The sequence below is a fragment of the Epinephelus fuscoguttatus genome, linkage group LG1, assembly GCF_011397635.1.
Source record: "Epinephelus fuscoguttatus linkage group LG1, E.fuscoguttatus.final_Chr_v1".
Taxonomy (NCBI): Eukaryota; Metazoa; Chordata; class Actinopteri; order Perciformes; family Serranidae; genus Epinephelus; species Epinephelus fuscoguttatus.
In genome coordinates this window covers 4956163-4970408 of record NC_064752.1, presented here as the reverse complement: position 1 = coordinate 4970408, position 14246 = coordinate 4956163, and the positions used below count along the sequence as shown (strand labels likewise).

The 14246-nt window shown below is 41.3% G+C and overlaps 2 protein-coding genes across 7 annotated transcripts in view; both read right to left on the bottom strand.

Moving 5' to 3' along the window:
- Positions 1 to 13543, bottom strand: part of LOC125896774 (zinc finger protein OZF-like) — a 52255-nt gene extending 38712 nt beyond the window's left edge. The window contains exons 1-3 of one of the 4 annotated variants that reach the window (XR_007450346.1): positions 13312 to 13543; positions 10726 to 13214; positions 4041 to 4186 (exon numbers count right to left, since the gene is read on the bottom strand). Coding sequence is in view for 2 of the 4 variants with exons in the window: in XM_049589791.1 (XP_049445748.1) it covers positions 11896 to 12287; positions 12372 to 13214; positions 13312 to 13483 (1407 nt within the window). In the remaining 2 variants the exon portion in view is untranslated. Of the gene's footprint in view, positions 1 to 4040; positions 4187 to 7258; positions 7414 to 10191; positions 13215 to 13311 lie in introns of those variants that run through there. The other 3 variants (XM_049589791.1, XM_049589802.1, XM_049589684.1) reach the window with 3 other exon arrangements.
- Positions 4827 to 7251, bottom strand: LOC125896926 (gastrula zinc finger protein XlCGF57.1-like). Of its 3 annotated transcripts, none has more exons than XM_049589917.1 (3): positions 7031 to 7251; positions 6001 to 6933; positions 4834 to 5580 (listed from the first exon to the last, which is right to left on the bottom strand). In XM_049589917.1, exons 1-3 carry the CDS (start codon positions 7200 to 7202, stop codon positions 5357 to 5359), a joined length of 1329 nt encoding a protein of 442 aa, XP_049445874.1. In that variant the 5' UTR covers positions 7203 to 7251; the 3' UTR covers positions 4834 to 5356. The 3 variants fall into 3 exon arrangements, with proteins under 3 accessions (XP_049445866.1, XP_049445874.1, XP_049445883.1); XM_049589926.1 differs by having other exon boundaries at positions 4836 to 5580; positions 6085 to 6933; XM_049589909.1 differs by having other exon boundaries at positions 4827 to 6933.
- Positions 13544 to 14246: the final 703 nt, after the last annotated feature.

Below are 14246 nucleotides of genomic sequence, written 5' to 3'. Positions count from 1 at the left end.
CCAGGAAAACACCATATTCAGATTGATACAGATATTCCACCAGTCATGCACGCCCCAAGAAAAATTCCTGTGGCTCTCAGGGATAAAGTAGTAGAGGAGCTCCTGGAACAGATGGGAGTCATAACAAGGTAAACAGAACCGACTGATTGGGTCAATAGCATGGTTCCAGTGGTCACAGAGAAAAAGACAAGGATATGCATGGATCCACAAGATCTAAACCAAGCCATCAAAAGAGAGCACTATCCATTGCTCACAGTTGAAGAGGTGGCCTCCCACATGCCCAATGCGAAATACTTTTCAGTACTTGATGCCAGTCAAGGATTCTGGCAGATCAGGATGAGGAAAGTTCCAAATTATGTACTTTCAACACACCTATAGGGAGATATCGCTTCCTGCGTCTACTCTTTGGGATTTCTCCTGCATCTGAGGTATTCCAAAGATCTGTAGCACAAATGATTGAAGGCCTGGACAGGGTAGTCAACATCATCAATGATCTGCTGGAATGGGGCGACACCATTGAGGAACATGATCAAAGGCTGAGGAAGCTCCTGGAGCGAGCACATGAGTACAACCTGAAGCTGAACAGAAATAAATGCAAGATCAGAACAACAGAGATCAAGTACATAGGTCATGTACTCAGTGCTGCTGGGCTAAAACCAGATGATGAAAAGGTCAGAGCTGTGGTACAGCTACCACCACCAGAAGATAAACACGAACTACTAAGGTTCATGGGCATGATACAGTATCTTGAAAAATTCATTCATCAGCAACCATGATCCTTCATAGTTCATATGTCAGATGAACAGTCTACAGGAGGAACAGGAAACATCTACTGAAGACTGGCGAGAGGGTGTTTCCACCTACAGATGCACAGGACATTTCCACCCATACAGACATTGAAACTAGTGACAGCAACAGTGATGCAGACTGCAAAGACACGGAGGCCACTCAGGAGGCTGACACTGATGCAGTGCCAGAGCAGTCACAGTTGTGTCACACACGGTCTGGGAGACAAGTCAAGATTCCAGCTAGATACAGAGACGAAACATGCAAACAGTATCGCAGAGTTTGAAACAAGGTCACACATGTTATAAGTTCAAGGGGTGAGGTAAAATATTTATTAATTTATGTTTGCAAGAGAAGGATATACTGAAGTATATATTGTGCTGTAAGGTACGAGGTAGAATACAGTACAAGAAGTTACTTTTTTTTAGTTTACTTCTAGTTCTGAAACTGTTTGAAAGACAGGTTTAGAAGAAGTGTTGTGGTACTTGAGTGTTGAAAAAGGAAAAAAAAATCTTAAGAAGAGGGATGTGATATATTCTGTATAAGCATCTGAGTATGACGTGATGACGTAAAAGTATATACGGAAGTGGTTGGATTAAAGCATGGTTGTTCAATCAACAACAGTGTCCGAATCACGTATTTAACACAAAGTTCGATATCCTCTTCATTAATCCAGTGTCCCTTAGGTATTTCATTCGATGCTTAGATGTTTTGCCCTCTGCTTCTGCCCCAGTGAGGTTTCCTATGCTGAGTTTAAGCTCAGCTTCTTCCAGTGTTGCTGCCAGTTTCTTCCTCTCCTCCAAATAACCCTGCACTCAAGCAACACATGTTGCACAGTTTCTGGACAACTACATTTTGTGCAGAGACCAGTTCAATGTCTCCCTGTCCTCCACAGTGACTGGTTAAGCCCAGTGTGCCCTATCCTTAGACAGCTAATGACTGTCTCCTCTTTCCGGCTCCCGCTCAGCCTTCTTCCCAAACCAACGTGTTTTTGGATGTTGAACAAATGCCTCCCACTTTCATTCAGTTCCCAGTACTCCTGCCATATTTTTGCGCATCTGTTTTTGATAAATGTTTTGCCTTCAGCTTTACTTAAAAGAACTTCCATATTGACTGCTGTTGATTTAAGTGCTTTCTTTGCCAAAATATCTGCATCCTCGTTTCCCTCTACTCCTGCATGAGCAGGAACCCAAACAAAGCAGACAGTCATGCCCTTATTGAACATTCTGTAAATGAAGTGATGAATTTGAAAACCAGATCTAGCCTGCAGGACTTAACGGATTCAATGCTAGTGAGTGCTGCCCAGCTATCTGATGCGATGACTGCTTTTCTAATGTTGTTTTCCTCTGTCCACTGCATCACTGTCATAATAGCTAGGAGCTCAACTGTATATACTGAAAGATGATCAGGGGTTCTTTTCTTAATGGTTATTTTACATGTTGGAATGTAGATGGCAGCTGCTGTCCCTCCGGTCTCAGGGTCTTTTGAGCCGTCAGTTAAAATCCTAGTTTTATCATTAAAATGCTGTTCTATGTACACATCTACAATCCTCTCAGCCTGTGTTTGCTTTGAATTCCTTTTCAGCTCTTGTCATATATTCAAATCAACAGCAGGAGTCACAAATAACCATGGAGGGATGTCTGGATATGGGACTGTTGGGCTATATGCTATGTTGCACAGACCAAGGCTCTCTGCTTTAGCATTTCCTACCCATCTGAAACTGAAACACCTACTTTCATTGTGTTCCCAAGGATCCTCTAAGATTGCTTTAGCAGGGTGTGAGCTACAGTGTCCCTGAAGATCGACCCAATATGTTAACATTATTGCAGATCTTCTTATTCTTCTTAATGGTTGTTCTCCTATCTCCACTTGCATGGCAGCCACTGGGGAGGTTCTAAAGGCTCCACAGTGGCTGCCATGCAGCCATGCTCCACCTCCACTCTATTCAGGTGGTTGTCTGCTGCTGACATATATGCTATACATCCATAGTCCAATACTGATCTCATTAATGCTTTATATACTTTTAATAGTGCTGTTCTGGTAGCTCCCCAGTCCCTTCCTGACAGACATCTTAAGAGGTTATTAGCCTTCTTACATTTCTCTGTGACTTTGTTAATATGCTGTTTCCAGGTCGGCTTTTCATCAAATATCACCCCTAGGAAGTGAACTACCTTGACCTGCTCGAGTGTTTGACCATATCATTTTACAGTCACGTCTTTATGTCGTCTGGAAAAGCATATCACCTGTGTCTTTGCAGCAGACATCGTAAAGCCCCAGTCATTTACCCACTGCTCCACTGCCATAATTGCTGTCTGTATTTTTTTTTTTTTTTTTTCTGGATAAATGTTAAATTTCGTCCTCTTATCCATAAGGCCCCGTCGTCTGCATATAAGGACTTCCCTACATTTCTTTCAACTTTTTCAAAGATGTCATTAATCATTATATTGAATAGTAGTGGACTGCAAACACTGCCTTGAGGGGTTCCATTTTCAACTTTATATAACTTTGAGTACTCTGTACCCACCCTGACCTCTATTATCCTGTCTAATAAGAAGTCCATCACCCAGTTATAGAGCCTACCACCCACACCTTATTTACTTAACTTGATCAGCAGTCCCTCCTTCCACAACATGTCGTATGCTTTTTCAACATCAAAAAAGACAGCTATCACCATCTCCCCATTTGTTTGAGCTTTTTTGATTTCTGACTCCAGGCATAATATTGAATCCATGGTGCTCCTCCCTTTACCAAACCCACTTTGATATGCTGAATACAAATTTTTACTTTCAACAAAGAAAGTTAGTCTGCCTGTCACCATACGCTCCATAGTTTTCCCTAACTGTGATGTGAGTGCTATTGGTCTGTAACTTGATGGGTCTGATGGATCTTTCCCAGGCTTTACTATTGGCACTATGGTCACTTGTTTCCATGCTACTGGTATTTTGCCAGTTTGCCAGACCCTGTTGAATAGTCTTAAGACTACTTGAAGTGCACTATCTTCCATGTGGGCTAGCATACTATAACAGATACTATCCTTTCCTGGAGATGATTGCTGTGCCTTTAAGAGTGCCCTCCTTAACTCAAATAAATTAAAGGGTACATCTAAATCACCTATTGGGGTGATTCTCTGTACATTCACATCTGGACTGATGGCAAGAGTGTTGTCCCTGCACTGTCTGACTCTGACTGATAAATTATCTGAATTGTGTACTTTAACTAATGTTTCTGCCAAAAGTTCACTTTTAATACTGGAATTGTATAATGGCTCTTGATTCCACTCATTCGTCTAAGCATCCCCCATACATCAGATGATGATGTCTCTCTTACAATTTTGTTACAATATTACCTCCAGTATTCATGTTCAGTTGCTCTTATGGTCCTCCGGACAACCGCCTGGAACCTTTTATAGTTATTTAGAGTTTCCAGTGAGTGATGCTTTTTTAACTGCCTGAAAGCCCTGTTTCTTCTTTTAACAGCCGCCCTACAGTTTGCATCCCACCATGGCACAGTCTTTTTACCTCTGCTCCCAGCACCCCTTGGTATACTTTCCTCTGCTGCTTGTACTATGACTGCTACCAGCTTGTTATTGAATTCATCCCCATCTGAGAAATCTTCTTTGTTTAACAGCTCACATTTATCCTTACATAGCTTTTGATACACCTCACAATTTGCTTTATCTAATTTACATCTTGGTAGTCTTAGATCCTCATCTTAGTGAACTTCTACTCCAGTCTTAATTATTACAGGGTAATGATCACGACCTATTGTTGATTTACTTAACACCTTCCATGTGGTAACACCAGGGACTTCTTCTGATACAAATGTTAAATCAATTACACTTTCTGTGTTTTGCACACTATTACACCTGGTACCTCTCCCATCATTCATACATACTCAGCTTTTATCCACAATAAATTCCTCTATGACTTGCTCGTTAATCTAAGACATTTCAAAGGACCTGTAGACACCCTGACAAAAGATCACAGCAACAGGACAAATCTTCTGGGATCAGTTTATTACTGTGCTCACTGCAAAATCACTCATACTTTTAACTACAGGTTCCGCTCACATTTTCATGGACAATATTTCCAAACGTTTTCATGACTTTTCAAGGACTCATCATGAAGAATTTTCTTTTTCTTTCCCCACTTGCCCGCCGTTTTTCAAACATCAGATTCAAACTCTATGTAAACATAATTGGCACACAGGAAGGGAGAGACAAACTGAGGGAGAATATGACAAAACACACCTGATGGTAAACAAACATTGTCACACATCGACGCATATTAAAGCTACATTAAGACACCAGCTGCAGAAAATGAATTTGCCATTATGTTACATTATATGGAGGGTTATCCACTGAAGATGATTCTAATAATTTCACTATACACAAACAAGTTCTGTGACTTATAATGATTTTGACTAATTTCATGACTTTTCCAGGTTTTCCATGACTCTTGCAAGTATAAAATTCATTCAGACTTTAAAGCAGTCTCCTCCTTTTGTTCTTTATCTCACTAGTTTAACTTTTCCAGACCTGCAATTTCAATTAAAATTCAGGATTTGGACTTCACTCCCCACTTTTCTTAGCATGCTTTATGGAACAGGCCTCTGAAAGCTCTGCCACATGTTTTGCATGTAAACAGTCTCTCTCCTGTATATGTGTGACTTCAACTGGAACCTCTGTGCTCAAGTCACGCACCTTTACACCTGTGTGTGTTCTCATGTGGACTGTCAAGTTACTCCTAGATCTGAAGTGTTTCCCACATGTTTTGCAAGTATACGGCATCTCACCTGAATGAGTCCTCATGTGGACTAACAAGACACCATTACGTCTGAAAGCTCTCCCACATACTTTACAAATATGTGGCTTCTCACCTGTGTGGATTCCACAATGCCTTTTCAATACTGATGCGTCTTTGAATCTTTTCCCGCAGGTCTTGCAAAGGTAGGGCTTCTCACCTGTGTGGTTTCTCATGTGGATAGTCAGGCAACGTTTCACTGTAAAACCTCTCCCACACGTTTTGCATGTAAATGGCTTCTCACCTGTGTGGATTCTCATGTGCTTTGTCAATGCGGACACATTCCTGAATCTTTTCCCGCAGATCTTGCAAAGGCACGGCCTCTCATCTGTGTGGGTTCTAATGTGGACTAACAAGTCACCATTACGTCCAAAACCTCTCCCACATACTTTACAAGTATACGGCTTCTCACCTGTGTGAGTCCTCATGTGGACTACCAAGTCACCATTACGTCCGAAAGCTCTCCCACATACTTTACAAGTATACGGCTTCTCACCTGTGTGAGTCCTCATGTGGACTAACAAGTAATCATTACGTACGAAACCTCTCCCACAGACTTTACAAGCAAACGGCTTCTCACCTGTGTGAGTCCTCATGTGGACTAATAAGTGACAATTACGTGTGAAAGCTCTCCCACACACTTTACAAGTATGTGGATTCTTCTCACCAGTGTGGATTCTACAATGCCGTTTCAATACTGACTTGATGCTGAATCTTTTCCCACATGTTTTGCAAGAAAACAGCTTTTCATCTGTGTGGCTGTTCAGGTGTCTCTGCAATTTTGACTTGTACTCAAAAACTTTCCCACAGATGTCACATTTTAAAGGCTTTTTACCTGTATTTAAGTTTATCACAGCAGAGGTGTGTGGACTGTTACTGTTCATTTCACTTTCATGATGTCTTTTCTCTGCTTGAAGCTCTGTGTTTCTAGTTGATCCTGAGTCTCCATGCTGGTATTCTTCCTCATCTTGCCTCTCAGCTACATCAGAGTTGTGACAGAGCAGCTGGTGCTCACTGGTTGCTTCTGATATCACAGAGCTTATAACTGGCATTTTAAATACAGACTCTTTCTCTGCTGCACTTTGAGTGTCATCATGAATGAAGTCCAGAGTCTGATCTTCATTCTGCTCACTTTCCTCATCAGCAGGAGTCAACATAAAGCCATCAGTCTCCTGCTTCACTACAAGCTGCTCTCCCTCCTGACTGCTGCACACTTCCTCCTCTTCCTCTTTAATCTCTGGAGCCTCTGGCTCCTCTTGCTCCACACTGGACTTCCTCTCCTCAATACAGAGCTGCTGCTCAGGGACAACCTCCTCCTCCTTACACACATGTTGCTGTGGGAGCTCTGGAGGGACACACAACAACACCAACAGCATACTAATGTCATGCTACAGCAAATATACACACATGCCAGTAAATTACTTCAATTAGCTTTCACACACCTGTCCTGTGTAACTTGATTTCAGGCTTCAAAACCATATCCAACAGTCTGCGCTGACGATCGATCTCTTCCTCGTACTCGACGATGCTTCTTTGAAAAACTCCCAATATTTCTTCAGCAGCAGCAGTTAGTCGCTGGTTGACAAACTCTCTCAAAGACTCGACTGAACACATTGTTGTCTAATGTAGGCTACAGTAAATGTGGCTCGAGGTTTAACTCATAGATTAACCTCCCGAAGTTAACTCACTCATTTGGGAAACACGACTGCCGCCTTTGTTTTGTTTGCTTCTTCTTCTTCTTCTTCTTCTTCTTCCGATTAGATGGCGGTTGGCAACCAGCTTATCGGGTGCATTACCGCCACCTACCGGACTGGAGTGTGGAACAGGAGGGTGGCAGTCAAAACAAAACAGAACAAAACAAAACAGACAGGTAAAGACAAATACAAAGTTCTATATCCTCTTCATTAATCCAGTGTCCCTTAGGTATTTCATAACATGCTTAGATGTTTTGCCCTCTGCTTCTGCCCCAGTGAGGTTTCCTATGCTGAGTTTAAGCTTAGCTTCTTCCAGTGTTGCTGCCAGTGTCTTCCTCTCCTCCAAATATCCCCTGCACTCAAGCAACGCATGTTGCACAGTTTCTGGACAACTACATTTTGCGCAGAGACCAGTTCAATGTCTCCCTGTCCTCCACAATGACTGGTTAAACCCAGTGTGCCCTATCCTTAGACGGGTGATGACTGTCTCCTCTTTCCAGCTCCCGCTCAGCCTTCTTCCCAAACCAACGTGTTTTTGGATGTTGAACAAATGCCTCCCACTTTCATTCAGTTCCCAGTACTCCTGCCATATTTTTGCGCATCTGTTTTTTGATAAATGTTTTGCCTTCAGTTTTACTTAAAAGAACTTCCATATTGACTGCTGTTGATTTAAGTGCTTTCTTTGCCAAAATATCTGCATCCTCGTTTCCCTCTACTCCTGCATGAGCAGGAACCCAAACAAAGCAGACAGTCATGCCCTTATTGAACATTCTGTAAATGAAGTGATGAATTTGAAAACCAGATCTAGCCTGCAGGACTTAACGGATTCAATGCTAGTGAGTGCTGCCCAGCTATCTGATGCGATGACTGCTTTTCTAATGTTGTTTTCCTCTATCCACTGCATCACTGTCATAATAGCTAGGAGCTCAACTGTATATACTGAAAGATGATCAGGGGTTCTTTTCTTAATGGTTATTTCTACATGTTGGAATGTAGATGGCAGCTGCTGTCCCTCCGGTCTCAGGGTCTTTTGAGTCGTCAGTTAAAATCCTAGTTTTATCATTAAAATGCTGTTCTATGTACACATCTACAATCCTCTCAGCCTGTGTTTGCTTTGAATTCCTTTTCAGCTCTTGTCATATATTCAAATCAACAGCAGGAGTCACAAATAACCATGGAGGGATGTCTGGATATGGGACTGTTGGGCTATATGCTATGTTGCACAGACCAAGGCTCTCTGCTTGAGCATTTCCTACCCATCCAAAACTGAAACACCTACTTTCATTGTGTTCCCAACGATCCTCTGAGATTGCTTTAGCAGGGTGTGAGCTACAGTGTATGGAAGCGAATCGTGACTAATATCCTATTTGCATTTTAATTTTCTTCTTCAAAACTGCTCATTCTTTTACTTCATTAAAATGAAAAAGTCATTTGAGATTTAATTTTCAAAATATGCCCCAGCAAATAAATACCAAAATTCAATTTGAAATGTAAAATTTGAAAATTAAAATGCATTTACAGAAATGCTTTTTCATTTTAAGAATGTGGCTGCATTATTTGACTCATAAAGAAAATAAATAATCAATCATCCTATTGCATTTGCATTTTCTTCTTCAAGACTGCACATTTTATGCCATAATCAAAAAGAAAACAAAGAAGACATTGCTATTTCATTTTCGTGGTCTGCCCCATAGACATATATACATAGACGCCGCGTTGACTGCCGCTGCCTATTGGAGCCGACATCCTGATTGATGATTAATTTTATTTATGAGTCAAATAATGCAGCCACATTCTTAAAATGAAAAAGCATTTCTGCAAATACATTTTAATTTAAATATTAGTCACGATTCGCTTCCATAACAGTGTCCCTGAAGATCGACCCAATATGTTAACATTATTGCAGATCTTCTTATTCTTCTTAATGGTTGTTCTCCTATCTCCACTTGCATGGCAGCCACTGGGGAGGTTCTAAAGGCTCCACTGCAGACCCTTAATGCCTGTGCCTGCTCCACCTCCACTCTATTCAGGCGGTTGTCTGCTGCTGACATATATGCTATACATCCATAGTCCAATACTGATCTCATTAATGCTTTATATACTTTTAATAGTGCTGTTCTGGTAGCTCCCCAGTCCCTTCCTGACAGACATCTTAAGAGGTTATTAACCTTCTTACATTTCTCTGTGACTTTGTTAATATGCTGTTTCCAGGTCAGCTTTTCATCAAATATCACCCCTAGGAATTGAACTACCTTGACCTGCTCGAGTGTTTGACCATATCATTTTACAGTCACGTCTTTATGTCGTCTGGAAAAGCATATCACTTGTGTCTTTGCAGCACACATCGTAAAGCCCCAGTCGTTCGCCCACTGCTCCACTGCCATAATTGCTGTCTGCATTTTTTATTCTGGATAAATGTTAAATTTCGTCCTCTTATCCATAAGGCCCCGTCGTCTGCATATAAGGACTTCCCTACATTTCTTTCAACTTTTTCAAAGATGTCATTAATCATTATATTGAATAGTAGTGGACTGCAAACACTGCCTTGAGGGGTTCCATTTTCAACTTTATATAACTTTGAGTACTCTGTACCCACCCTGACTTCTATTATCCTGTCCAATAAGAAGTCCATCACCCAGTTATAGAGCCTACCACCCACACCTTATTTACTTAACTTGATCAGCAGTCCCTCCTTCCACAACATGTCGTATGCTTTTTCAACATCAAAAAAGACAGCTATCACCATCTCCCCATTTGTTTGAGCTTTTTTGATTTCTGACTCCAGGCATAATATTGAATCCGTGGTGAGTCTGCCTGTCACCATACGCTCCATAGTTTTCCCTAACTGTGATGTGAGTGCTATTGGTCTGTAACTTGATGGGTCTGATGGATCTTTCCCAGGCTTTACTATTGGCACTATGGTTGCTTGTTTCCATGCTACTGGTATTTTGCCAGTTTGCCAGACCCTGTTGAATAGTCTTAAGACTACTTTAAGTGCACTATCTTCCATGTGGGCTAGCATACTATAACAGATACTATCCTTTCCTGGAGATGATTGCTGTGCCTTTAAGAGTGCCCTCCTTAACTCAAATAAATTAAAGGGTACATCTAAATCATCTATTGGGGTGATTCTCTGTACATTCACATCTGGACTCATGGCAAGAGTGTTGTCCCTGCACTGTCTGGCTCTGACTGATAAATTATTTGAATTGTGTACTTTAACTAATGTTTCTGCCAAAAGTTCACTTTTATCCCTATTACTGACTGCTGTTTTATTGCCACTAATTAATGCTGGAATTGTATAATGGCTCTTGATTCTGCTCATTCGTCTAAGCATCCCCCATACATCAGATGATGACGTCTCTCTTACAATTTTATTACAATATTACCTCCAGTATTCATGTTCAGTTGCTCTTATGGTCCTCTGGACAACCGCCTGGAACCTTTTATAGTTATTTAGAGTTTCCAGTGAATGATGCTTTTTTAACTGCCTGAAAGCCCTGTTTCTTCTTTTAACAGCCGCCCTACAGTTTGCATCCCACCATGGCACAGTCTTTTTACCTCTGCTCCCAGCACCCCTTGGTATACTTTCCTCTGCTGCTTGTACTATGACTGCTACCAGCTTGTTATTGAATTCATCCCCATCTGAGAAATCTTCTTTGTTTAACAGCTCACATTTATCCTTACATAGCTTTTGATAAACCTCACAATTTGCTTTATCTAATTTACATCTTGGTAGTCTTAGATCCTCATCTTAGTGAACTTCTACTCCAGTCTTAATTATTACAGGGTAATGATCACGACCTATTGTTGATTTACTTAACACCTTCCATGTGGTAACACCAGAGACTTCTTCTGATACAAATGTTAAATCAATTGCACTTTCTGTGTTTTGCACACTATTATACCTGGTACCTCTCCCATCATTCATACATACTAAGCTTTTATCCACAATAAATTCCTCTATGACTTGCTCGTTAATCTAAGACATTTCAAAGGACCCGTAGACACCCTGACAAAAGATCACAGCAACAGGACAAATCTTCTGGGATCAGTTTATTACTGTGCTCACTGCAAAATCACTCATACTTTTAATTACAGGTTCCGCTCACATTTTCATGGACAATATTTCTAAACTTTTTCATGACTTTTCAAGGACTCATCATGAAGAATTTTCTTTTTCTTTCCTCACTTGACCGCCGTTTTTCAAACATCAGATTCAAACTCTATGTAAACATAATTGGCACACAGGAAGGGAGAGACAAACTGAGGGAGAACATGACAAAACACACCTGATGGTAAACAAACATTGTCACACATCGACGCATATTAAAGCTACATTAAGACGCCAGCTGCAGAAAATGAATTTGCCATTATGTTACATTATATGGAGGGTTATCCACTGAAGATGATTCTAATAATTTCACTATACACAAACAAGTTCTGTGACTTATAATGATTTTGACTAATTTCATGACTTTTCCAGGTTTTCCATGACTCTTGCAAGTATAAAATTCATTCAGACTTTAAAGCAGTCTCTTCCTTTTGTTCTTTATCTCACTAGTTTAACTTTTCCAGACCTGCAATTTCAATTAAAATTCAGGATTTGGACTTCACTCCCCACTTTTCTTAGCATGCTTTATGGAACAGGCCTCTGAAAGCTCTGCCACATGTTTTGCATGTAAACCGTCTCTCTCCTGTATATGTGTGACTTCAACTGGAACCTCTGTGCTCAAGTCATGCACCTTTACACCTGTGTGCGTCCTCATGTGGACTGTCAAGTTACTGATAGATCTGAAGTGTCTCCCACATGTTTTGCAAGTATACGGCTTCTCACCTGTGTGAGTCCTCATGTGGACTAACAAGACATCATTACGTCCGAAAGCTCTCCCACATATGTTACAAGTATATGGCTTCTCACCTGAATGAATCCTCATGTGGACTAACAAGTGAGCATTATGTCCGAAAGCTCTCCCACATACTTTACAAATATGTGGCTTCTCACCTGTGTGGATTCTACAATGCCTTTTCAATACTGATGCGTCTTTGAATCTTTTCCCGCAGGTCTTGCAAAGGTATGGCTTCTCACCTGTGTGGATTCTCATGTGGAGAATCAGGCAACGTTTCTCTGTAAAACCTCTCCCACATGTTTTGCATGTATATGGCTTCTCACCTGTGTGAGTCCTCATGTGGACTAACAAGTGACCATTACGTCCGAAAGCTCTCCCACATACTTTACAAATGTATGGCTTCTCACCTGTGTGAGTTCTTATATGAGCGCTCAATGCTGATGTGTCATTGACTCTTGTCCCACATGTTTTGCAAGTAATCGGCTTCTCACCTGTGTGGCTGTTCAGGTGTCTCTGCAATTTTGACTTGCACTCAAAAACTTTCCCACATACGTCACATTTTAAAGGCTTTTTACCTGTATTTAAGTTTATCACAGCAGAGGTGTGTGGACTGTTACTGTTCATTTCACTTTCATGATGTCTTTTCTCTGCTTGAAGCTCTGTGTTTCTAGTTGATCCTGAGTCTCCATGCTGGTATTCTTCCTCATCTTGCCTCTCAACTACATCACAGTTGTGACAGAGCAGCTGGTGCTCACTGGTTGGTATCACAGAGCTTATAACTGGCATTTTAAATACAGACTCTTTCTCTGCTGCACTTTGAGTGTCATCATGAATGAAGTCCAGAGTCTGATCTTCACTCTGCTCACTTTCCTCATCAGCAGGACTCAACATAAAGCCATCAGTCTCCTGCTTCACTACAAGCTGCTCTCCCTCCTGACTGCTGCACACTTCCTCCTCTTCCTCTTTAATCTCTGGAGGCTCTGGCTCCTCTTGCTCCACACTGGACTTCCTCTCCTCAATACAGAGCTGCTGCTCAGGGACAACCTCCTCCTCCTCCTTACACACATGTTGCTGTGGGAGCTCTGGAGGGACACACAACAACACCAACAGCATACTAATCTCATGCTACAGCAAATATACACACATGCCAGTAAATTACTTCAATTAGCTTTCACACACCTGTCCTGTGTAACTTGATTTCAGGCTTCAAAACCATATCCAACAGTCTGCGCTGACGATCGATCTCTTCCTCGTACTCGACGATGCTTCTTTGAAAAACTCCCAATATTTCTTCAGCAGCAGCAGTTAGTCGCTCGTTGACAAACTCTCTCAAAGACTCAGCTGAACACATTGTTGTCTAATGTAGGCTACAGTAAATGTGGCTCGAGGTGGGTTTAACTCCTTCTTCTTCTTCTTCTTCTTTCGTTACATGGCGGTTAGCAAACAACTTTTACGTGCATTACCGCCACCTTCTGGACTGGAGTGTGGAACAGAATATCTACGTATTAAATTCTATTTACGAGCCCTGTTGCTTCCAAAAACCTGAAAATCTCCCCAAACACAACATCTCCTGAGTTTCTCCTCAATAGATCTGCTACATCAAACGGTATCTCATTTCTCTGGAATGCTGCTTTGATGGTGTTTCTCTGTGTTTGGTAGTTTGAACACTGGAAGAGGATATGTTCTACAGTTTCTCCTGACCCACAATGTTCACAGTTTCCTTTCTGTATTATGAATAATGTGCTATTTAACCCTGTATGACCAAATCTCATGCGTGATATGACGTCTTCTTCCTTGCTGCTCCTATGACTTTCTCTCATTTCTCCAACATTCCTAAAACTGTCGACCTCTACTCTCTCTGTCCCATTGCTTCTGCCATTTCTTCTTCATCTCTGACTTTACTATACTTTCAGTCTCGGCTTTACTGTATGTTACAACCATTGATATTTGTTCTTTTCTTGTTGCACTCTTGGCATACGTATCCGCCAGTTCATTCCCCTCAAATCCTATATGTGCTGGAACCCAAATGAACTTGATCTCTACTCCTGCTCTCTTTATTCCCTGTAATATATGTGCTATCTCGAATATTATATCATGTCTTGTATCTTACTGAA